Source organism: Salvia splendens, chromosome 7, assembly GCF_004379255.2.
Source record: "Salvia splendens isolate huo1 chromosome 7, SspV2, whole genome shotgun sequence".
Classification (NCBI taxonomy): domain Eukaryota; kingdom Viridiplantae; phylum Streptophyta; class Magnoliopsida; order Lamiales; family Lamiaceae; genus Salvia; species Salvia splendens.
Window position 1 is genome coordinate 1,762,765 of NC_056038.1, and position 23,753 is coordinate 1,786,517.

Below are 23,753 nucleotides of genomic sequence, written 5' to 3' on the forward strand. Positions count from 1 at the left end.
ATTCATTGAATCAACAAGATAATTAATACTTATAAAATTAATACATAAAAAATCAGTGGTTTCTCTGGCAATGATATGATTGCATGTGCTCTAAATAATTCAACACATCTTATTATAATTCCAAACACAATTGTTTCAGACAACATTTGTGTGGTGTCACCCCCCTTGCCTCAAACCATGTGTTTTGTATGAAACAAGATTTTGATGGGATTGATAATATTGTGGTAATAATAAGGTGACAATATCTCATTTTTCTGTGTCTTCAACTCTTGAAGCCAGATTCCATGCATCACTCTTCAATTTTAAGACAAGATTAGGCAAAAACCAAACACAAGAAGTTGCTTGTCTATTTTGATTAAATTGAAGGTTAAATTACATGGGACCAGCAAAAATTAGTGTATTGTGTCACATTATCACATCATTATCTGGTTAAAATTAAGATTACCTAATAAAAATCCAATCTTGGTAGAAGAAATTTCAAGAAATATATCATTTTCTTTCCTTGCAGAGGAAAAAGTAGCATAATTTATACAGTTACTCACTTTATGTATGGAAACAAAAATTTTCTGTTTACACTCTTGAATTCATGACATATGCTAGAGGAGAGTTTTTCGCAAGGCGCGACGCGACGCCTCGTCTATAGCTGCTAGCCGTGACATGGCACGACGCCATTGGGAGGATCATCCTCTTGAGAGGATGCAATTCTTGAAGTGGAAACAATGTGGTCTCTTAGGTCTTTGATCATGTTGTATCTCTCGAGCTCGTCTTCCACGTTGTTCTTCTTCCATGGCTGTGATGAGAACTCGAATAGCCCTCTTCTGTCGAACACGTCTAGTGTTTCTTGTTTGTTCCCATCGGTTGAAATAGCGACTGCTGCTGCTGGTGGTGGTGGTGGTTTCTTGATGGACCTTCTCCCTTTGCTCTTGTCGATTGAGTTCCTCTTCGACTCAGCTTTGGCCGTGTCGCTCCATTGGAAGCTCTTGCTGATGTCATCCATGTTTAGTTCGATGGAGTGGAGGTCGCTGTCAGCTGAATCGTCGTCCTCCTCCTCATCATCATCATCGTCATCATCATCATCATCATCATCATCGTCATCGTCTTCTTCTTCGTGTTGATCAACTCTGTTTACTAGTGAGACATCCAAAACGTCGTCTCTTGCTTTACCATGGTACTCGTATGGGCTAGGCAGCGTCTCCCTCAAGTATCTCTCGAGCTCCTTGATCTTGTCATAGCTCGGGGAGCCATCGCCTTGTTGCTGCTCTTCGCCATTCTTGGACTTCAGGTAGGCCTCGAGCTCGTTCCTCAGTGTGTCAACGAGCGCGTTCTTCTCCTCGAACTGATACTTGGCCTCCGCGAGCTTCATCTGCACTCGCTCCTCACGCAGCACATCAGCCATCTGCATCATCTCCCTCTCCTTCTCCACCTCTTCGCAGACCTTAGCCGAGCGCCTCTTGAGCTCCTCCACCTCAGCCCGGTCCTCCCCTATTCCCCGAGCCAGCTCATCGCACACTTGCTCAAATATCTCCCGTGCCCTCTTCTCGCTCTCGAGCTCCTTACTCATCTTAGCCAGGGACTCCCTCGTCTCCGCCAATTCTGTACCGAGCTTCTTGTTAAGCCTCTCCGTCCGCCTCCTCATTTTCCTCTCCGATTCGAGCTCTCCGTTTACCGAGGCTATGGCCCTCCGAATCTTATCCTGCTCTTTCAATTTCCAAACCAACTTCTCCTCTTCTAACTGCTTTAACAAAACAGCAATCTCACCCCCCTTCCGTTGCTCTTGGATCAGTTTACTCACGTGGATACAAGCCCGGTCGAGCTCAAACTTTAAGGCCGAGAAAAGGGATACACGCGCAGAGTTCTGCTCGTCGAGATGGCTGACCCGGCTCATCACTTTGAGCAACTCTTTCGAAGTTATAAGGCCGTTGTACACGTCCTTGAGAAGATTCTTGGTTCCAACGACATGCCTACACGGGCTACAGGCATGGTTCTGTGCCTGATCAACCTGTGCATCGTCTCCGTTAGTCACAGTCTCTAGAACAGTCCAACCAAGAAGAAACAGCCAACTGAAATGAATACACAAATGCTAGACAAATGAAAGTGTTTCCTAACCATATGGTGATATCTACAAGGAGACAAACAATTGAGATGATAGGTAGAGTGGTGCCCCATAACTAAAACAAACCATGTTCTCTGCTCCACAGTAACGCCATACGTTTTTTGTCCATTTCTAGTTGCTCCTAGTAACGAAACAAAATGATCGAAGCATCTAATCGTGGAAATCGACTTCATTCAAGATCTCCATATTATCCTCCACCATCACACCCCACCAAAGGAATCAGTCCTATTCAACTAACACATGCTAATGTAAAATCGTTTTACCAATCTTCATCTAGTAAAAAAATTCACTAAAAACACACTCAATCTTAGTTGTTCCTATAATGATCGAATCAACTAATCGTGTAACTCGACTTGATTCAAGAAAACATGTTGGATCTCGGAATCATCCTCCACCATCATTCACACCCCACCAAAGGGAATGTACATCCTAATCAACTAACACAAATGCTAATACCAATTCATGTAACTCATCTAGCAAAAGACTATTTCAACGTTCAACTCGAAAATCAGACCTGAACGAGGCAATTATACCTCCGCCATCACTCAAACCCCACCAAAGCGAATCAAGATCCTAATCAACTAACACAAATACTAATGCCAAATCATTTAACCATCTTCATTAGAAAAAAAGACTATTTCATCGTTTAAACTCGAAAATCATACCTCAACGAGGCAACTATGAGGGGATTTGGTGCCTCCCAAACCACTTTCAATCTGAAGTTGCTTCTGAGAACTTGCAGAAGCTCTCCTCCTATGGCTGGTCTTCTGTAGTGGATAAGATTCCATTCTCTGCAATTCAACAAAACGACATCAAACACAAATTTATGCAAAGATAACTTCTCCCACCAAAAATCCCTAACACATCCTAACACAACACAACGAGTAAACACCCAATCCCCACCTCAGAGACATGACTACCAAAGAGATCAGACAAGGCAAGAGCCGTTGATCCCGGCTTCTTCGCCTCCTCCAACATCCTCTCCCTCCTAACAACTCCCCCAACCCCATTCAAACTCTCCCTCCTCACTCTTGGTGAAGACAGGCCATCAATCTCCCACAGAGTGGCAGCCAGTTTCCGGGCTGAGATCGACATCTCCCTCGCCTCCTCGCCACCCCTCACCGCCAAATACTTGAGTGCTGCCTTGTCACCACTCTCCATTGATGGTGATCTCGAGCTCATCATCTTCCACCTTGGCACAGGGGTGCTCGATCCCACTCGTCTCCCCACCAAAAAAGCTCGCTTCAACCGGTTATTCTGCACCAATGACGACGAGGAAGACGATGAACAACCCCTCTTCCTCACTTTGCATTTCCTCCCACCAATCCTCACATCCACACTGATTAAATTCTGCCTTGGCATCCTCCAACCACACCTATACCTAACGTGATTCTACACCATAGCAACCGAAAAATCCAATCTTGGAGCAAGATGTATGCATACAAAAGCAAAGAATCACTCCAATCAAGACTTGTATATCATAGCAAGCCGAAAAATCCAATCTTGGAGCAAGATATACGCATAGAAAAGCCAAGAATCACTCCAATAAAAAAAACCAACAGATCTAGAGACAGAAATAGGGTGGTTTAGAAGCGGTGAGGCCCCCTTTTGAAATGAAAATTGCAAGTGTAACTGCCGAAAATGCGTTATATGGGTCAAAAAAGAAGGTGTTTAAACAGTGGGGGAGATTCGAACGTACCGGGAATTAATGCAGTGAGATGTTGAAATGGGGTTTGGCATGCAAATTGGAGGCCCCTTTCCGAAAAGTTGGGCTCTGATTTTTCAAAAATCAGGAGAGGGAAAGGAAAAGGGAGGAAGATACATGTGACAGTGTAGTTGCAAATGAGGCAACTGTCAAAGCTTCCTCTTCAAGTGCAGTTGAGAAAAGTTGTGTGTGTGTGTGTGAGAGAGAGAGAGAGAGCGGGAGCTTTCAATGAGTGAATCTGATAGCCTTTTTCATGGAAGACAGAGAGAGAAAGAGAGGGAGAGAGAAGGTGGTTATATAAAGAGAAGATGATGATGTGGCAGACACGTGAGCATTTACAAGGATTAATTTATTATTTTTTCGAAATTTTTACGATAATTATTTTGTATATTTGATTAGAATGAATTGAGGATTACGTACGGAAATTACTGAAAGATGATGAATTTTGGTTAAATTTGGTCTGACACATAACTTTAAAAATTAGTTAAAAAATACATATAAATTTGGAATTATTCACAAAAATATGATGGTCCATGTATAGTAATAGTGATATTAGTTTTCAACTTAATAATGTTATTTATATGAAGTGACCATATCATTTAAGTTAATGGAGTAGTAGTTATGTATGTGTAAAATTTCTCGGCTTTCCTGTCAAATAATTTTACATACTTTGCATCTAATAAATTCAAATTTTTTCAATTGTCTTTTTAATCATTGTTTTTTATTTCAAAAGAGGCTTTTTTAACTTATTTGGAGTATAACAATTATTAAACTTATCGGTACAATCATGGTCCATATATAATAGTGATTTGGTAATAAAAACGTGAAATAAAAAAAAGGGAAAAATGTTTTTTCGCGCATTGTATATTGTATGAGGGAAAAAGTTATTTTGATATGGCGGTTTAAATTTATTTTCCTTTTTTGATAATGATTTCTTGCCTATTTATAATAAGATAATTAGCGCGTGATTATTGTAACTTTCTAAACTTCGAAAACAAATAATTAGAGAGTTGAACAAGTATCAAGCATAGATTAGCAGTAACCCATCTTAATCAACATACCAAAAATCATTAAATTTCCAAAATTAACTGTAGAATTCATTATGCTTCTGTTTATATATTCTTTAATAACTTCATAAATCATACTATTGGATTAGACCCATGTAATATCGAATGATATTGGATGAAAAAAATCAAAATTGGACCTGTAATTAACCGCGTCGGATCATTTAGATTATTGGTTGAACCGAAATACTATAATTAAATATTTATATATGTAATATAATATAAAATTAAAATTTAATGGATGGAATATATAATTTGAATATAGTTGATAAATATTGTAAATACAAATCGATTCATTTTGTGAATAATTTAGTAAAATATTTAATTATTTTCAAATTTCTCGTAGTTACTGTTGAACAGCTTTTATTATATTGTCCGAAAATGGATATAATTATTAACATGGTAACAACTCTAAAACAAGATTATATTTATATGGTACAATGTACAATTACACATAATCTAATAAAATGAAAAAGAATATGAGAGCCGCAATAATTCATACTATGTCCGATTAGGATAACAATCACTGTTCTTTTTTCACTATTATGGTAAATATGCAAAAGTTGTCACATGAATTTGTAAAATATGTCAAAAATGTCCTAACTTTTCAATGGTACAAATTACAATGTTGGTAGACATCACATTCATAGAATGGCCAATGGTCCACATTTGGCAGAGTGACATAAGAATTATTTGATTTTTTTTTCATATTACAATATTCTACTAAATCAAATGGGAACATAAATGATAATCACATTTACCCCTAGTTAGTAGTAGCTTATTTTAAGTTGAGCTATTCTAAATAATTTATCTAATATTTTGTTACTTTTTTACAATTGTTTCACCCCCTAGTTAGTAAGTAGCTTATTTTAAGTTGAGCTATTCTAAATAATTTATCTAGTAGTAGTACTATATTGTGTTACTTTTTTTCCAATTATTTCTGCAAAAGTAGAATTTGTATTGAGGTGGGCATACCAATAATAGTCGCATGTTCCTAGTTTTGCAAAACAAATAAAAAATGCACGTATAATTATGTACGGCTGTGAATTTATGTAATGAATAGTTGCAAGTTTTGACCTTGTTCTTAGCATTTACATTTGATTCTTAATGCCATATTTGCAAATAAGCCCCTAAGTTGTCTTGAATTCTCAATATGGGCCTTCCCTCAAAGTTTTAAATGTAGTGTTCGATTACTCTTTAATCTATTTACTTTTTTTTAGAAATACATACATATAAATTTAGATTTCAAATAATCTTTCGGAAAAATATACTCCCCTCTCTTTATATTGAATATAAATTTTTGAATGACGTGTATTTTAATACACAATTGATGAAGAAGTGGATTCAACTAAATGAGTGAGACGACTACCAAATCATATAATGATAAAAGGTTGAAATCAGATTATTGTGTATCTTGATAATCAACTCCACGGCCCTTTCTCCCTTATTATTCTGGATTTTCCAAATTAAAATTTTGGAATTCTTGTGTTTTGTCATTTTTTTTAATGAAGAGAACATACGGTTTTTTATTACACAACACAATTTATGCTCAACTAAACTTTCGAGACAGAATTAACTGCAGCCCAATTCAAAACCGGTAGGAAGCAAAAATTGGGCCCAACTATTCCAAGTTTTGGTCCAAAACAATCGAAACATTTTGAAAATGATTTTTGAAAAATTCATTGAAATCTAATTTAATTTTAAACCCTGGTTGCAAATATTTACAAAATTAATTCACCCCCTAATCCGAAATGAGCGGTAAGATGAGTTGAACAATCCAGAATTTTGTTTCTAGTTATATTATGAGCTGTAAAAATAGTATCGGGAAAAACGTATTGATACTTTATATGGAAATGTTTGTATGTCATAACTCTATCTAATAGGGCCCAATTTCGAATTTAAATGTAACTGAGTTGGGCTTTGATTTAAAATGCTAGTAACTCAAAATAATTATTTGGATTAATTAAATGGACCTGGATAAAATAATCTCTCCAAAATTAGAATTAAAATTGAATTAGATAATAAATATTTTTATTAATTATTTTCGCAATGATGAAATCTTTTGATTTAGTTAAGGAATTAATCTCTGGATTAATGTATTAGTACACGATTAAATCTCTTAATTTAGTTAAAGAACTAGTATTCAATTAATTTAAGTGGTATAAAGTAAATTCCTCGATTTAAACTAAAAAAGTCCTCGTATGGAATCAATAATTAATTACAAGCTAGTAAACCTTTCAATTTAGTTAAAGTAAAGAGATCGAATCCCCAAAATTCTGAGACGGTTGAAAGTCAGCAAATCTTGAAGTTAATCAAAACCTGAATAAGTTCATCTCCATATTAAATACTCCTATTTCATAAATTAAATATTCTGATTTAATTAAAGCGGAAAAGCTAACGTCTGAAAGAAGATGAAGCAAAATATACAATGCATATCTTGGTCGAAATAAGCTATTGCTATAATAATATTATTAAATTAAATAAGGAAATAAAATCATAACTATCAAAAAATTGGCAAAAATACACTTACATTGTGATATTGTAATTGAATGCGGAAAGATAGGATTTAGCGATAATTGAAGATATATACATTCATGAATCATGATACAAAACTACTCCCTCCATCCCCGATTAATTGTCACTCTTTTCCATTTCGGTCCGTCCCTAAATAATTGTTACACTTCATTTTTACCATAAATGTTAAGTAGGTCCCACATTACACAAATTAAGTTTTTATTTTTATTTTTTTTATGGGACTTAATATAACATACTACCATATTGAATAAAGAATTAAAGGGCGTGATTTAACTTTTTAAGTAATAGGATTATAACCGATAATAAACATTATAGGAGTACAAATTTTCTTTTTTTTTCCACGTGGCATTTTCCGGTGCGTCGATAGAAAAATTTAATGGCTTCAAATAGACGTAGGTTATTTTCCAAAAATTGTAATGTTATTCATGGGTATTTAATAAACATGGAAATTATTTACCAAGTAGTACTAGTACTTAAAGAGGCCTTTTTGAGAAGGCAAGAGATGTGTACGAGGAAGGGATGATGAAGGTAGCCACAGTGAGGGATTTCAGCCCTGTGTTTGATGCATATTCGAAATTCGAGGAGAGTTTGCTCTCTCCTCGAATATTGATGGAAAATATTGATGAGTTTGATGAAGACAGCGAAGATGAAGAAGGTTTTTGGTTGAAGGATGACAATGATTTGGATATGGAACTGTCAAGATATGCAGATAGCCTTCTGTCGAAATCAAGAGGAGAGGTAGTACAATATTTTCTCATTATGATTAAACTTAGTTATACTCTGTTGTCAAGTACTCATCGCGCTTAACCTTTTTCTACGTACAGTGACGGATCAAGAAAACGAACCCGTGCAAATGAAGCTTTACAAATCCCTCAAGCTTTGGACATTTTATGTGGATGTGATGGAAAGCTTTGTTGACTTGGAGTGGACATGTTCAATTTATGACAGTATAATTAATCTAAGAATAGCAACTCCTCAAATCATCATAAGCTATGGAATGCTTCTTCAAGTAAGTAGTGAACCCTCTTATTTAATTACTCTTTTCTCCAATTCATTTACTAGAATAAGAAATAACTAACTCTGTTTATTTCACTATCTAGGAAAATAACTGCTTTGAAGAGTCATTTAGAGTTTATGAGAAAGGTGTGAAAATCTTCAAGTACCCCTCATGCGAAGGATATATGGATCATCTATCTATCAGTGAAGCCTCTGTATCTTTCAATATGCAAAAATGGAGGAAGAATATGGTCTTGCTAAAAGAGCAATGGAGGTTTATGACAAGGCCACAAAAGCTGTCCCAATTAATGAGAAATTGGGAATGTATGAGATATATATTGCCAAGGCAGCTCATATGTTTGGTTTGCCAAAGACTAGGGAGATTTACGAGCAAGGCATCAACGGATCAGGGCTTGCGAACGAGGATGTGATGGCCATGTGTTTGAGGTGAGCCTCGGGGAGATTGATCGTGCCCGTGCATTGTACAAGCATGCGTCGCAGTTTGAAGATCCGAGATTCGATCATGAGGTGTGGAACAAGTGTGGTGCATGGGAATGTGGATACGGTCCGGGAGATGGGCCGGGTCGAGAGAAGTGTTTCGGATAGCTATAGCCGGGGAAAGATCGGCAATGGTGCTTCGTTGGTTCGGAAGAGGGAAGAGAGAATCAAACGAATGAGAAGTAATTGATACACAACACAATATTTTTTATTACTTTTGTTGAACTTTTTTATTATATTTGTTCATACTTGACTTGTACTACATTGTTAACTAATTATAAATATTTACTTATTGGGTGATTAATTATTGTCCATGATATGATTCTGCTGTTTGAAGTTTGTTCCATTAATTTATCACCAAATGATATGTTAATCAGGATGTGCGATCAAATACTAATTAATTTACAGTAATAACTAATATCAATTTTGTATGTTAAAAATATCATATAAATTTATCAATCTTCTTATGTTGATAAACTTATGTCTTTGTATTGATATTTAAATTTACATGTTGTATTGATATAATTATATTTTGTGTTGATAATTTTAATACACAAAATTTAAAATTAATAATTATTATTATAAACTAGTTAGTACATTAACGCAACCCTGTTAATTAGAGGCATATATATGGCTTTTTAAGAAGATTCATAAAACTATCATTTATTTTATTTATTAGGCAAACCAGTAAACCAACATGCAAGGATTAAAACCAAACCAGATTCATAATAATACTATCATTTATTTTATTTATTAGGCAAACCAGTAAACCAACATACAAGGATTAACCAAACCAGATTCATATACTATTATTATTTTATTTATTAAACCAACATACAAGGATTAACCAAACCAGATTCATAATACTACTACTATTATTTTATTTTATTAGGCAACCAGTAAACCAGCATAAAAGGATTAATTAAGCAAACCACATTTTTGTCTGCAAATCTTTGACGGTATTCTCGTCTAGCTTAGACGCTCTGGCCAGATAACTGGTGTTGATGGGCGGCTTGGCCGCGTAAAGAGAGTCGGGGAGAAAAATGAACCCGGGATTCTGGCTATTGAGAGACACAGTCGTGATGCTCTTCCCTCTAGCCACGTTCCGCACTGTGTGGACGAGGCCGACCGGCAAAAGAAACACATCGCCTCTCTTGATAACTTTGCTGTAATATTTGTAGTCTGGGAAGGAGGTTACGAATCCCACCTCGACCGAGCCTTCTATCACGTAGATGATCTCTGACGCCCTAGGGTGAATGTGAGGCGGGGCGATCCCGTTCGGCTCAAACTCCGCGTATATTAATGTCTGGCCTTGGGTATTGAACCCCGGAGTTGTAGCTACCGATGCCACAGTGAAGGCGACGCCATACGGGTTGTAGGGTCTCGGCCGGTTCAGGCCGGTCATGTAGAAGTCGTTTGCGGTGACAAGTCTTGGGTCCTTGCATGTTGACGTTGTTGCTGAAAAATAGTAGTGTACTTAAATGAAAAAGAATGTCAATTCATCCTAAAAGACTCTTTTATGAGAAAAGTTTATTTGGTCTATAAATCATGGCCACAACTGACGTGTGACATTAGAATATTAGATAAATACCAAATAGGAAGAGAGATATTATTTGGTCTATAAACTAGACATTGAATTGGGACATTAGATTATAGATCAAATAGGAGAATTCTCCTAGAAAAATGTCTATTTGATCTATAAACTGAATATATGCATAGGAGAGAGACCCTCCTAAACATTCTTGTTGCCACACTCTGTCATTGTGCTCCTCAACAAAAGCATTATTGTTACAAATAAAATAACATAACACATCTCAAAAGATTAGCTTGTTAGAGAGACAAGCTAATGACAGCAGATGTGAAACATCTGTAATAAAGCTATAGAATCGTAAGATAATTAAAAATAAGAACTAGTGAGACAGTAGGTACCGAGTCCTAAGGTAGGTGCAACGCAGATATCTTGAAGAGGACGAGGATCGAAGGCCAAGGAGAGGCGAATGGAATTGAGGAGCGCTATTGTGATGAACAAGATAGCACTGGCAGCCATGAATGCAAATTAAGAAAGCTTGCTTGTTTAGCATTGAAGAAAACAACCCTCTTTTTATACAGGTGTTCACACTGTTCATTAAGATTATAACGTTGTACTATCAACTTTGATTCTTCTTAGAAATGTAAGAAAAATGTCACATTATCTTCCAAATTAATTATTTCTATAACTCAGCTATTTATATTTGTCAACTCTGTTACAGGGAGTAGTTCTTAAAAATAACAAATTGTTATTCGACAAATTTCACAGAGTTAATATTACTCTCTCTGCCCCACTTAAAATGACATGTTTTTCTTTTGAGTTTGTCCCAACTAAGATGACATATTTCCTATTTTGGTAACTTTCTCTCTTCAATTAATACACTTTTTCCCACTCCTATTTAAATATCCATCTTTCTTTCTCTCTCTATTTTAATGCTTACCCCTACATTTTTTCTCTCAAATTAAATACATTAACCAATAACTCATAAAATCTCGTGCTGGTTAAGAAATGTGTCATCTTAGCCGGGTCGGAGGGAGAAATATAATTTTAATAAAAGATAGTGTATCAACTATATATCGAGAAAATAAAATTGGTGGGTAGGGATGAACATTTAGATATCGATTGGTTTATGCCTGAGTTAATTACAAATTTATAAATCTGAACCTATTTGAAATGTCTTAAAATTGAATTCAAAAAATCCAAACAAAATAACCTGAAATATCAACAGTAATCCAAAAATTCCAAGAGTGCAGAATGTTTTTAATAATTGCATATATAAAGATCGCTAAAAAAAGGCTAAGTACATTTTTTAATACAATTAATTACGCTAATTTGTTTTATAAATATACCACCAACGCTTCAAAAGACGTCCTTATTGTTGGTGTCCCACCTAAAATTAGAGAACGCAAATTAAAGCATGATAAAAAAAATAAAAGATTAAGTTAATCTGACATTAATTTAGTGACACTTTCTTTTGCGTGGAAATTGTTGTTATTATTAAAAACTTCCCACGCAAATGAGTATGCCTCAATTTTTATTTCCTTATAGTGAGTGAAAATATTGAAATAAAATATTTTATTTCATATAATATCTAAATAAAGTATTACAAGTACTATATATTAAATGCCTCTTGATTTTTTCAATTGTAAAAAATCAATCTGAGCCAAAATGAAAACGAAATCTGATACGAAAATCTAGCCAATTAATTATTTTTAATAAATTTGGCGAAAGTGACAATAGCCTAATTTCAACTTTAGCAAATTAATGCTGAATGTACTTAAGCTGTTCAAATTTTGCAAAAAAAAACTTTTGACTTTATTAAATCTCTCGTTGGATTTTCTAAGATTCTTTCACGGGCAGTAAAAAAGGTCGGATAGCAGAGTTTAGATTATTATAAATAGTGTCACAAACTTGGGAAATTAGTACTGCTAGAGAAGATTTCTCTTATGTAATTAAACAGAATGGTGATATAGATAAAGCTTGGCTGATCCTAAATTAATCAAATGGGTAATTTGGCTGTTTGATTTAATCATTTAAAAATGAGTGAACTATATACACAGTCTCTAAATATTTTAAGGGTTTCACTTCTGCAATTCTATAGTACTAATTTATTGACATAGATATTCAATATCGTGTAAGGTCATTTTACATTTCTAACTTCTTTTTGGACTAAAATAGCTTGTTATTCTATTTGAGTAATTTTCTTTGCCAAAGACTAGGGAGATTTACGAGCAAGCCATCAGCGGATCAGGGCTTGCGGACGAGGATGTGATGGCCATGTGTTTGAGGTACGCGGAAATTGAGGTGAGCCTCGGGGAGATTGATCGTGCCCGTGCATAGTACAAGCATGCGTTGCAGTTTGAAGATCCGAGATTCGATCATGAGGTGTGGAACAAGTGGGGTGAGTTTGAAGTGGTGCATGGGAATGTGGATACGGTCCGGGAGATGGGCCGGGTCGAGAGAAGTGTTTCGGATAGCTATAGCCGGGGAAAGATCGGCAATGGTGCTTCGTTGGTTCGGAAGAGGGAAGAAGGAACTGATGCACAAAACAATGGTGCTTTGGAGAGAATCAAACGAATGGGAAGTAACTGATACAGAACACAATATTTTTTATTACTTGTGTTAGAATTTTTTTATTATATTTGTTCATATATATTCCAACTTGACTTGTACATTGTTAACCAAATATAAATACCTTACTGTTTTTGCATATTGATTCTGCTTAAGTTTTATCTTATGAAGTTCCATTTATTAGTTCGTATTGATCCAGCCCTCGGAGAAGGCATGGCACACTAAACCAGTCAATCGTGACCGTGCATATATTATTTAGAAATGTACGTAACTAAATCCTTTCAATTCTTTTAAAAAATAAATTGGGTATATTTTACAGAGTATTCTTGTTTTGATAAGTATATTACTAGTATTTTCTACCTGTACCACTAAGAGCATGCACAACGGAGAGCAGGCGCTCGTCCGTCCATCCGTGCCAGCGGCACCGCTGTCCGCCACTGTGTTCTTGCCGCTGGCACGGCGCTGCTCGATGCATCAACCACGTCAGTGCCAGCGAGCAGGCGACGTGGCATCGTGTCATTGGCCAACGGCATATCCGTTGGAAAATCATTTTTTTAATTTTTTTTAAAATAAAAAATAATATCAAAAATAAAAAAATTATTTTTCCAATCCCAAAAAATGGCCGTTTTTGCCCGTTTTTCTATTTTTTTCTATTTTTTTTATATTTCCCCCCCAAAACATCTATAAATACATACACTGATCATCCATTTTTCACATCAAATCATCTCTCATTCATATTTTTCATACAACTTATCTACACATTCATCTCTCACTCAAAACCTCAAATGAATTTCACCCATCTCGTTGCGGAAGCGGAGCACGAAGAATAAGAATACTACCAACAACATCGTGCCGCTTATGAAGCATATGTCGCAGCGAATACCCCCCGCCCTTCCTCCTCAACGACCTAGATCAACTCGCCGCTACATCCATCATGACCGGGAGGGAGCCCACGAAAGGCTCGTTGCCGACTATTTTTCCGACTCGCCGCGGTTTTCGGAAGATTACTTTAGGCGCCGTTTTTGCATGTCAAAGTGCTTGTTTATGCGTATTGTCAACACATTGTCCGCCCGTGTTGAATTCTTCCAAACAGGTCCAGTTGCAGCCGGTCGGCAAAGTCTCTCGGCGTTGCAGAAGTGTACGTGTGCTATCCGACAACTCGCTACTGGGCAAACGGCCGACCTCTTCGACGCGTATTTGCATGTCGGTGAGTCCACTGGAATCCTTTGTCTTAAAAATTTTTGCGAGGATGTTCGTACAACTTTCGGTGATGAATTCCTTCGAGCACCCACCACCGATGATTGTCAACGGTTGCTTCGTCTTCACGAATCAGTCCATAACTTTCCCGGAATGTTTGGCAGCATTGACTGCATGCATTGGAGGTGGAAGAATTGCCCGACTGCTTGGAGGGGGCAACACTTAAGCGGCCACAAAGGGGGCAGTCCAACACTTATCCTTGAAGCGGTCGTCGACTACCGCCTATGGATTTGGCATGCATATTTCGGTATTGTCGGATCCAACAACGACTTGAACGTGCTCTATTCTTCATCCCTCTTCAATGATGTGTTGAATGGTGTAGCACCGGCGATCGACTTCACCGTCAACGGAAATGTATACCACATGGGTTACTATCTCGTCGATGGTATCTACCCGAGGTGGTCGACTTTCGTGAAGACGTTTAGCAACCCGCAAGACCCGAGACGGGTTCTTTTTGCGCAGCGTCAAGAGTCCGCGCGGAAAGACGTCGAAAGATCCTTTGGGGTCCTTCAAGCCCGATTCAACATTGTGAAGGCCCCGGCTCGGCTGTGGTATGTGAAAAATATCGCCGACATCATGTACACGTGTATTATCTTACACAACATGATTATAGCCGACGAAGGACCGAGGGCGGCTTGCTTCTACGACGAGGATGAAGCCGGAAGCTCAAGCGCGAGGTCTCCCCCACGCTGAGGTGTGCATACGACGGTGGGTGAGAGGATCGAAACAAGGCACACAATGCGCGATACCCGGACCCACGTTGAGCTACAAGAAGACCTAATCAAGCACATGTGGGCGAAATTCGGCCACGAATTTTATAAATTTAATTATGTAATTTTTAATTTTTAGGAGTTTATTTATGAAATTTTTAGTTTTTAGGATTTTAATTATGTAATTTTTAATGTATTTTGTAATATTATTCCGGGTATGTGTAATGTATTTTAATTTTGTGGAAATATTTTTATTTAAATTTAATAATGGAATGGTGGGACCCTTGTGCTCGTCCTTGCGGAAGAGCACAGTTGTGGGTATTGTGCTCTTGCCTAATAGCAGGCAGAAAAAGTGGGGTCGGGCCCACAATCGTGCTCGTTGGCAATAACACGGTTGTGGGTGCTCTAATCCTTTACTTTTTAAAATTATAAAGAAAATATATTTTAGGTATAATTAAGTTGCAATTACTATATTTTTATTTTTGTTGTTGAGATTTGTTTACATAGGAATAGCAAAAATTTGTTTATCACCTCTAATCTAGGGTTTGGATCCCCTGTTGTGCAATCAGCCACAGCAGGGGTGCTGTTAGAAACATCACATTATTTTATTAAAATAAATATTAACACTATAATATTATAATTTATAAATATTTTATTGTTTGTTTCTAACAGCACCCCCTGCTGTGGCTGATTGCACAGCAGGGGATCCAAACCCCTCTAATCTATGGGTGATTAATTATTGTCCGTGATATGTTTCTGCTGTTTGAAGTTTGTTTCATTAATTTGATCACCCAATGATGATGTTAATTAGAGGTATATGGTTTAAAGAAGATATATAATACTAGTATTATTTATTTTAGGCAAACCAATAGTAAACCAGCATACAAGGATTAATTAAGCAAACCACATTTTTGTATGCAAATCTTTGACGGTATTCTCGTCTAGCTTAGACGCTCTGGCTAGATAACTGCTGTTGATGGGCGGTTTGGCCGCGTAAAGAGAGTCGGGGAGAAAAATAATCCCGGGATTCTGGCTATTGAGAGACGAAGTCGTGATGCTGTTCCCTCTAGCCACGTTCCGCACTGTGTGGACGAGGCCGACCGGGAAAATAAACGCATCGCCTTTGTTGAGAACTTTGTTGTAGTATTTGTAGTCCGGGAACGAGGTTACGAATCCCACCTCGACCGCGCCTTGTATCACGAAGATGAGCTCTGACGCCCTAGGGTGCGTGTGTGGCGGGAAGTACCCGTTTGGCGCAAGCTCTGCACGTAGAAATTGCTGGCCTTGGGTGTTCAACCCCCGCATTGTGGGTACGGATGCAATGACGAAGGCGACGCCGTACGCGTTGAAGGGTCCCGGCCGGTCATGTGGAAGTCGTTTGCGGTGACAAGTCTTGGGTCCTTGCATGTTGACGTTGCTGTAAAAAAAAATAGTTATGATACTTAATTAAATGTAATAATTTTATAATAGATGAAGAGAATGTTACATCTATAAGACTTAGTTATGAGAGATTTTATTTTATTTATAGTTTCTTCGCGACAATTCATGTGTGACATTATAATATTAGATTGCATACCGAATAGGTAGAGAGATATCATTTGGTCTATAAAGCGGACATTAAATTGGAACATTAAATTATACTTTCTGCGTCTCATAGTAGTGGAATTATTTCCCTATTTAGTAAAAAGTCAACATATGTTTTTTACTTACTTTTTCCTCCCTCTTACTTTATTCTCTCTACTTTTTCCTCTCCCATACTTTACAGTATTTAATACAGTACACACATTTTTCTTAATTTTCGTGACATAAAGAAATGTCTCTATTACTATGGAATGGAGAGAGTAGATCAAATAGGAGAATTCTCCCAAAAATGTCTATTTGATTTATAAAGTGAATAGTACTCTCTCTGTCCTATAAAAATATGAGCATTTTTTTATTTTTGTTCATCTCATAAAAATATGGGCATTTCCATTTATGGAAAGTTATCCAAATTTATACCCCTATACATCAAGTTATTTACAACTTATACCACCACTAAACACTAACATGTGGGTCTCATTATCCCCTAACACTACTTTAACTACTCTTTCTTTCATCTCTCCTACTTTACCAATTTTGTCTTAAATCTCATGTCATATCATATGCTCATATTTTTATAGGACGGATGGAAGATGTGTTTAGGAGAGAGACCCTCCTAAACATTCTTGTTGCTTACTGCCGGTTCCTTAGCCAGACCACACTATGTTGTTGGATCTCTCAATAAAAGCATCAATGTTACAGATCAAATAAGAGAATATGTCATCAAAAAATTAGCTTGTTAGAGGGACGAGGCTCATTTGAGCTATAAAATTTACACTAACAGCATTTACAACTGACGTGAGACATTGGTAATAAATCTGCAACAACTATAGAATCGTAAAATAATTAAAAAATAAGAACTCTTGAAGAGGACGAGGGTCGAAGGCCAAGGAGAAGCTAATTGAATTGAGGAACGGTAATGTGATGAACAAGATAGCACTGGAAGCCATGAATGTAAATCAAGAAAGCTTGCTTGTTTAGCATTGAAGAAAACAACCTCTTTTTATAGAGGTGTTCACACTGTTCACTAAGATTATAACGTTGTACGCTTCTTCTTAGAAATGTAAGAAAAATGTCACACTATCTTCCAAAATTAATTATGTCTATAACCCAGCTATTTATATTTGTCAACTCTGTTATAGTACTCGTTCTTATATGTATATGGAGTAAGTAACAAATTGTAATTTGACAAATTTCACAGAGTTAACATAAATTTATTTTAATAAAAGATAGTGCATAGAATAAAATTAGTGGGGTAGGGATGAACATTTAGATATCGATTGGTTTATGCCTGAATTAATTACAAATTTATAAATCTCAACTTATCTATTTGAAATGTCTTAAAATTGAATTCAAAAATCCAATTTTTTTATAACTAAATCCGAACAAAATAACCTGAAAAATCAAGAAATTCAAAAATCCCAAGAGTCTTGAAAAATTTTAGTTGTTGCATATTGAAATAAAATACTATTTAATTTCATATAATATCGAAATAAAATGTTATTTCGATTGTAAAAAATCAATCCGAGCCAAAATGAAAACGAAATCTGATACTAAATAAAGCTAGCTAATTTTGTTAATAAATTTGGCGAAAGTGACAATAGCCTAATTTCAGTTTTAGCAAATTAATGCTGATCAATGAAATTTAAATCTTCTGACTTTATTAAATCTCTTTTGGATTTTCTAAGATTCTTTCACGTATGGATGACTTTGATGAAGATGAAGAAGGTTTTTGGTTGAACAGTGTTCAGTTAAGGCAGAACCCTCACAATGTGAAGGCGTGGCATAAGATTTTCGAAGGGAATATCACAAAACAGATTTTGACAAGCTGTGAGGACAGTTGATACTTGATCCCACCAAAGCTGTGGGGAAACCCCTTACTCTGTGGGTTGAATTTGCTAAATTATATGAGACTAAACTATGGAATGCTTCTTCAAGTAATTAGTTGAACCCTCTTATTTAATTACTCCTTTTCTCCACTTTATTTACTAGAATAAGAAATAACCAACTCTGTTTATTTCACTAACTGTTTTGAAGAGTCAATTAGAGTTTATGAGAAAGGTGTGAAAATCTTCAAGTACCCTCATGATATAAACTTGAATCCCTTTCAGTGGATTCTAACTCCAAAGAAGAAGACTTACGAGAATTGAAAGAACTTGACAATATAAATGAAATGGAAATATGCTTTTCTTTACTTGCTTGATGAAGTTAATGCCACAAAGGTCTACCCTATTTATAGAGAACAAAGACGGCAGTTTGCAACTAACTAGCTAAATGAGAAATGTGAGATAATGCAATGGAAGTGGAGATATGCTAATCAATCTAACAACTTTGTAGCTAATGACTTGGTCAACAGCCCTAATTCAAAACGAGTGCAAAAAATGAAGTAACTTAACTTTCTTGGCACAGAGGGAGTGGAGTACTTGTTTGAACTTTTTGATTATATTTGTTTATATATATTCCTACTTGACTTGTAGTACATTGTTAACCAAATATAAATACCTATTATTTTTGCTTATTGAGTCTGCTTAAGTTGTATCTAACGAAGTTCCATTTATTAGTTTCTTGTCTTATAAATGTGAACCTATATGGAGTATATGTTCGTGCTAAATAGCAAACAGATACGTCCAATTTAGATTAAATTCTGTTTTTTTTTTTAACTTTTTTGTTTCACAGTTTTGCAAAAATAGACACCCTAAGTTCTGCAACTAGAAAAAAAAACGTCACACTACAACTTAATTCAACTCTTGTCGAAAATCTTGAAAATACCGTGGTCCGTGTGAGATGTTCTGACATCAGACCAACCTTCCATGCAATCCGCATGATTTGTCCTGTACCACTAGCCCTTTACTTTATTTTTATTGTTGAGATTTTTTTACTTAGAATTAATAGCAAAATTTTGTTATTGTCTGTGATATGTTTCTGCTGTATGAAGTTTGTTTCATTAATTTGATCACCCAATGATGATTAATTAGAGGTATATGGTTTTAAGAAGATTTATAATACTAGTATATATTATTTATTTTATTTATTAGGCAAACTAGTAAACCAGCATACAATGATTAATTAAGCAAACCACATTTTTGTCTGCAAATCTTTGACGGTATTCTCGTCTAGCTTAGACGCTCTGGCTAGATAACTGCTGTTGATGGGCGGCTTGGCCGCGTAAAGAGAGTCGGGGAGAAAAATAATCCCTGGATTCTGGCTATTGAGAGACGAAATCGTGACGCTCTTCCCTCTAGCCACGTTCCGCACAGTGTGGACGAGGCCGACCGGGAAAATGAATGCATCGCCTCTCTTGATAACTTTGCTGTAATATTTGTAGGCTGGGAACGAGGTTACGAATCCCACCTCGACCAAGCCTTCTATCACGTAGATGATCTCTGACGCCCTAGGGTGAATGTGAGGCGGGAAGATCCCGTTCGGCGCAAGCTCTGCGTATAATGATGTTTGGCCTTGGGTGTTGAACCCCGGTGTTGTGGCTACCGATGCCAAGGTGAAGGTGACGCCATACGCGTTGAAGGGTCCCGGCCGGTTCAGGCCGGTCATGTAGAAGTCGTCTGCGGTGACTAAGTTTGGGTTCTTGCATGTTGACGTTGTTGCTGAAAAAAAATAGTTACTATACCATAGTACTTATGTAATATTTTTGTAATAAATGAAAAGAATGTCAATTCATCCTAAAAGATTTAATATGTTATGATAAAGTTTATTTGTTCTATAAATCATATAGCAATTGCTTCGCGACAACTGATGTGTGACATTAGATTATAAAATTGCATGCCAAATGAGGCGAAAAATTAATATCATTTGGTCTATAAACCGGACATTAGATTATAGTTCAAATAGGAGAATCCTCCCAAAAAAATGTCTATTTGATCTATAAAATGAATATATGTGTGTCATTGAGCCTCTCAACAAAAGCATTAATGTTACAAATAAAATAACAAAACAGATCTCAAAAGATTAGCTTGTTAGAGAGACAAGCTAATGACAACTGATGTGAGACTCTGTAATAAATCTGAAACAACTGCAAAATAAGAACTAAGAAAGTAGGTACCGAGTCCTAAGGTAGGTGCAACGCAGATATCTTGAAGAGGACGAGGATCGAAGGCCAAGGAGATGCGAATGGAATTGAGGAGCGCTAATGTGATGAACAAGATAGCATTGGCAGCCATGAATGCAAATTAAGAAAGCTTGCTTGTTTAGCATTGAAGAAAATAGCCTCTTTTATAGAGGTGTTCTCACTGTTCACTGAGATTATGACGTTGTACTATTAACTTTGATTCTTCTTAGAAATGTAACAAAATTGTCACATTATCTTACAAAATTAATTACGTCTATAACTTAGCTATTTAAATTTGTCAACTCTGTTATAGTAGTAGTTCTTATAAGTAGTAGTAACAAATTGTTATTTAACAAATTTCACAGAGTTAATGTTAATTTAATTTTAATACTCCTAAAAGATAGTGCATCAACTATATATATATTGAGAAAATAAATTTGGTGGGTACGGATGAACATTTAGATGTCGATTGGTTTATGCCTGAGTTAATATAAATTTATAAATCTGAACCTATTTGAAATGTCTTAAAATTAATTCAAAAATCCAAACAAAAAAACCTGAAATGTCAACAGTAATCCAAAAACTCCAAGAGTGGAGAAATTTTTTAGTTATTGCATACATAAAGGTCACTATAACAAAAAAAAATCGTTAAGGACATTTTTAATACAATTACTGATGCTAACTTGTATTTCTAAATATACCACCAACGCTTCAAAAGACGTCCTTATTGTTGGTGTCCCAACTAAAATTAGAGGACGCAGATGAAAGTGAGATAAAAATAAATAAATGATTAAGTTAATCTGCCATTAATTTAGAGACGCTTTCTTTTGAGTTGTTGTTATTTTTAAAAACTTTTTAACCCAAATGATTGCGTCTAAATTTTTATGTCCCTAAAAGATAAGTTTTTTGTAGTGGGTGAAAATATTGAAATAAAATATTTATTTCATATAATATCTAAATAAAGTATTATAAGTACTATATATTAAATACCTTTTGATTTTTTCGATTGTAAAAAATCAATCTGAGCCAAAATCAAAACGAAATCTGATAGGAAAATCTAGCTAACTATTTTTAATAAATTTGGCGAAAGTGACAATAGCCTAATTACAATTTTAGCAAATTAATGCTGAATGTACTTAAGCTGTTCAAATTTTACAAAAAAAAATAATCTTTTGACTTTATTAAATCTCTCTTTGGATTTTCTAAGATTCTTTCACGGGCAGTAAAAAAGGTCGGATAGCAGAGTTTAGATTATTATAAATAGTGTCACAAACTTGGAAAATTAATACTGCTAGAGAAGATTTCTCTTATGTAATTAAATAGAATGGTGATATAGAAAAAGCTTGGCTGATCCTAAATTAATCAAATGGGTAATTTGGCTGTTTGATTTAATCATTTAAAAATGAGTGAACTATATACACAGTCTCTAAATATTTTAAGGGTTTTCACTTCTGCAATTCTATAGTACTAATTTATTGACATAGATATTCAATATCGTGTAAGGTCATTTCACACTTCTAACTTCTTTTTGGACTAAAATAGCTTGTGTTCTGTTTGAGTAATTTTCTTTGAGGAAACGATTTTCTCAATCGAGATTGATTTATATGAATTATAGCGCATGGATTATTTATAATACAAGATACAATATTAATTTACTGAAAAGGGAAATCAGTCACAAGATTATAATAATATCATACACTTAAATCCAACATAAATATGTCAATAAAAAACAACTCAAAAGTAATTCTCAGTCCTTCCTTTGAATCCAATTTGACCGAAAGTGAGGGACAAGAAGAGTCCCAAATGCCACAGTACCAACCATAGCCTGTTACCATAACACAAAACCAATATACATAATTAGAGTATTTATTAAAATTTCTATATAAAAAAATAGTCTCATTTTGTCACTTTGAATATACCAGAAGGGGGAATCGAGGGCCGGGCCTGTGGGGAAGTGGGCGAGCTCGGTGCCGATGCTTGAGAAGAAAAGCCCCGTCAAGCTGTTGCCATTGATGGCCGGAATGCTCGATGGTGCAATCCAACCGATCAAACCGAAACCGATCACGTTTAGGTCTCTTCTCAGCCAATCTCTTTCAAAGCTTCATCATATATAGAGTATATAATAATAACGGTTAGTTTCAAATTAAATTTTACACTAGTATTTAAAAAGAGAAATATTTTAATTACCATGTGAATTTTCCTCCTGAGGCTTGTGCTAGCTTTAGTGGATTCCTTGCTGCCACAGGAGACTTTAGGAACCCTAAGACAAAAGAAAATTATAAGAAACTAAGGAAAATGAAAAGTTTGTAATACTCCTTCATTTGAGATATACTATAATGTCTCATTTTATCGTTTTCATATGTTCGCGATTAAAAGTTCCATTTTTTTCATTTTGTATACACTCCACCAAATCATTATAGTTAGGTTTCATTAAAAACTACTCCATATAAAAGTGATACTCATCTACTAGCTTTTGCACTTCTAAATTATGTAAATGGTTAAATAAAACACAAATTTGATCTAATTTGTATTTTTATTTTATGTTAAATGTCCTAAAGTATCCTTACATGTGCATAATAATATGTTCGAAGCCATACACACAACAATAATATCATCAATTAAGACATGAGATTCTTGAAACTGAGACAACCCCAAAAAAAAATGAAAAATGCTAAATATTGGTAATAATAATTACCAGAAGAGAGGTTTATCTTCTTTGGAGAAGACAAAGTGGAAGTGCCCAATCCAACCACAGTTGAAGAGGTAGCCATTGTTGTTGCTGCCATTTCTCTTTCTCACTGTGTGTGTGTGTGTGTGATTGAACCAAATACTTGAGGCAGAGTATCTTAGTTTAAGCATAGGGCAAAAATAGTAGTGGTGGGATTTGAATGATGTGGTGATTGGTTGATTCTGTGATTGCATGGATTGCCTTTGGACAATGGTATCTTGCCACGTGGATTTCTGTGGATAAAATAGATGATGATAGGTTTGATGATGTAGATTTAATGAAATGGGTATAGTTTTTAAAACTAGAATATGATATAACTTGCATTCGTATGAAAATTTTATGATAAATAAATTAAACTATTTTCTGGGAGTACTACTATTTGACTATGATTTCATTGGTTTATATAA

General features: G+C 35.6%; 5 protein-coding genes across 6 annotated transcripts; all 5 read right to left on the reverse strand.

Moving 5' to 3' along the window:
* Window positions 1-462: 462 nt before the first annotated feature.
* On the reverse strand, window positions 463-4,067 carry LOC121740910 (nucleolar transcription factor 1-like). 2 transcript variants are annotated; one of them, XM_042133566.1, is made up of 4 exons: window positions 3,813-4,067; window positions 3,017-3,533; window positions 2,779-2,904; window positions 463-1,999 (listed from the first exon to the last, which is right to left on the reverse strand). In XM_042133566.1, the coding sequence occupies exons 2-4, from the start codon at window positions 3,473-3,475 to the stop codon at window positions 647-649; spliced, it is 1,938 nt and encodes a 645-aa protein (XP_041989500.1). In that variant the 5' UTR covers window positions 3,476-3,533; window positions 3,813-4,067; the 3' UTR covers window positions 463-646. The 2 variants fall into 2 exon arrangements, with proteins under 2 accessions (XP_041989500.1, XP_041989498.1); XM_042133564.1 differs by having other exon boundaries at window positions 3,017-4,067.
* Window positions 4,068-9,633: 5,566 nt separating this feature from the next.
* On the reverse strand, window positions 9,634-10,997 carry LOC121811497 (germin-like protein subfamily 1 member 11). Its single transcript, XM_042212370.1, has 2 exons — window positions 10,841-10,997; window positions 9,634-10,369 (listed from the first exon to the last, which is right to left on the reverse strand). The coding sequence occupies exons 1-2, from the start codon at window positions 10,956-10,958 to the stop codon at window positions 9,834-9,836; spliced, it is 654 nt and encodes a 217-aa protein (XP_042068304.1). The 5' UTR covers window positions 10,959-10,997; the 3' UTR covers window positions 9,634-9,833.
* A 4,874-nt stretch (window positions 10,998-15,871) lies between these two features.
* On the reverse strand, window positions 15,872-16,384 carry LOC121741651 (germin-like protein subfamily 1 member 11). Its single transcript, XM_042134503.1, has one exon. It carries the CDS (start codon window positions 16,382-16,384, stop codon window positions 15,872-15,874), a length of 513 nt encoding a protein of 170 aa, XP_041990437.1.
* Window positions 16,385-19,540: 3,156 nt separating this feature from the next.
* On the reverse strand, window positions 19,541-20,748 carry LOC121811318 (germin-like protein subfamily 1 member 11). Its single transcript, XM_042212155.1, has 2 exons — window positions 20,613-20,748; window positions 19,541-20,157 (listed from the first exon to the last, which is right to left on the reverse strand). The coding sequence occupies exons 1-2, from the start codon at window positions 20,728-20,730 to the stop codon at window positions 19,622-19,624; spliced, it is 654 nt and encodes a 217-aa protein (XP_042068089.1). The 5' UTR covers window positions 20,731-20,748; the 3' UTR covers window positions 19,541-19,621.
* Window positions 20,749-22,241: 1,493 nt separating this feature from the next.
* Window positions 22,242-23,471, reverse strand: LOC121811444 (photosystem I subunit O-like). Its single transcript, XM_042212301.1, has 4 exons — window positions 23,314-23,471; window positions 22,806-22,878; window positions 22,538-22,717; window positions 22,242-22,443 (listed from the first exon to the last, which is right to left on the reverse strand). The coding sequence occupies exons 1-4, from the start codon at window positions 23,402-23,404 to the stop codon at window positions 22,353-22,355; spliced, it is 435 nt and encodes a 144-aa protein (XP_042068235.1). The 5' UTR covers window positions 23,405-23,471; the 3' UTR covers window positions 22,242-22,352.
* Between the last annotated feature and the right edge of the window lie 282 nt (window positions 23,472-23,753).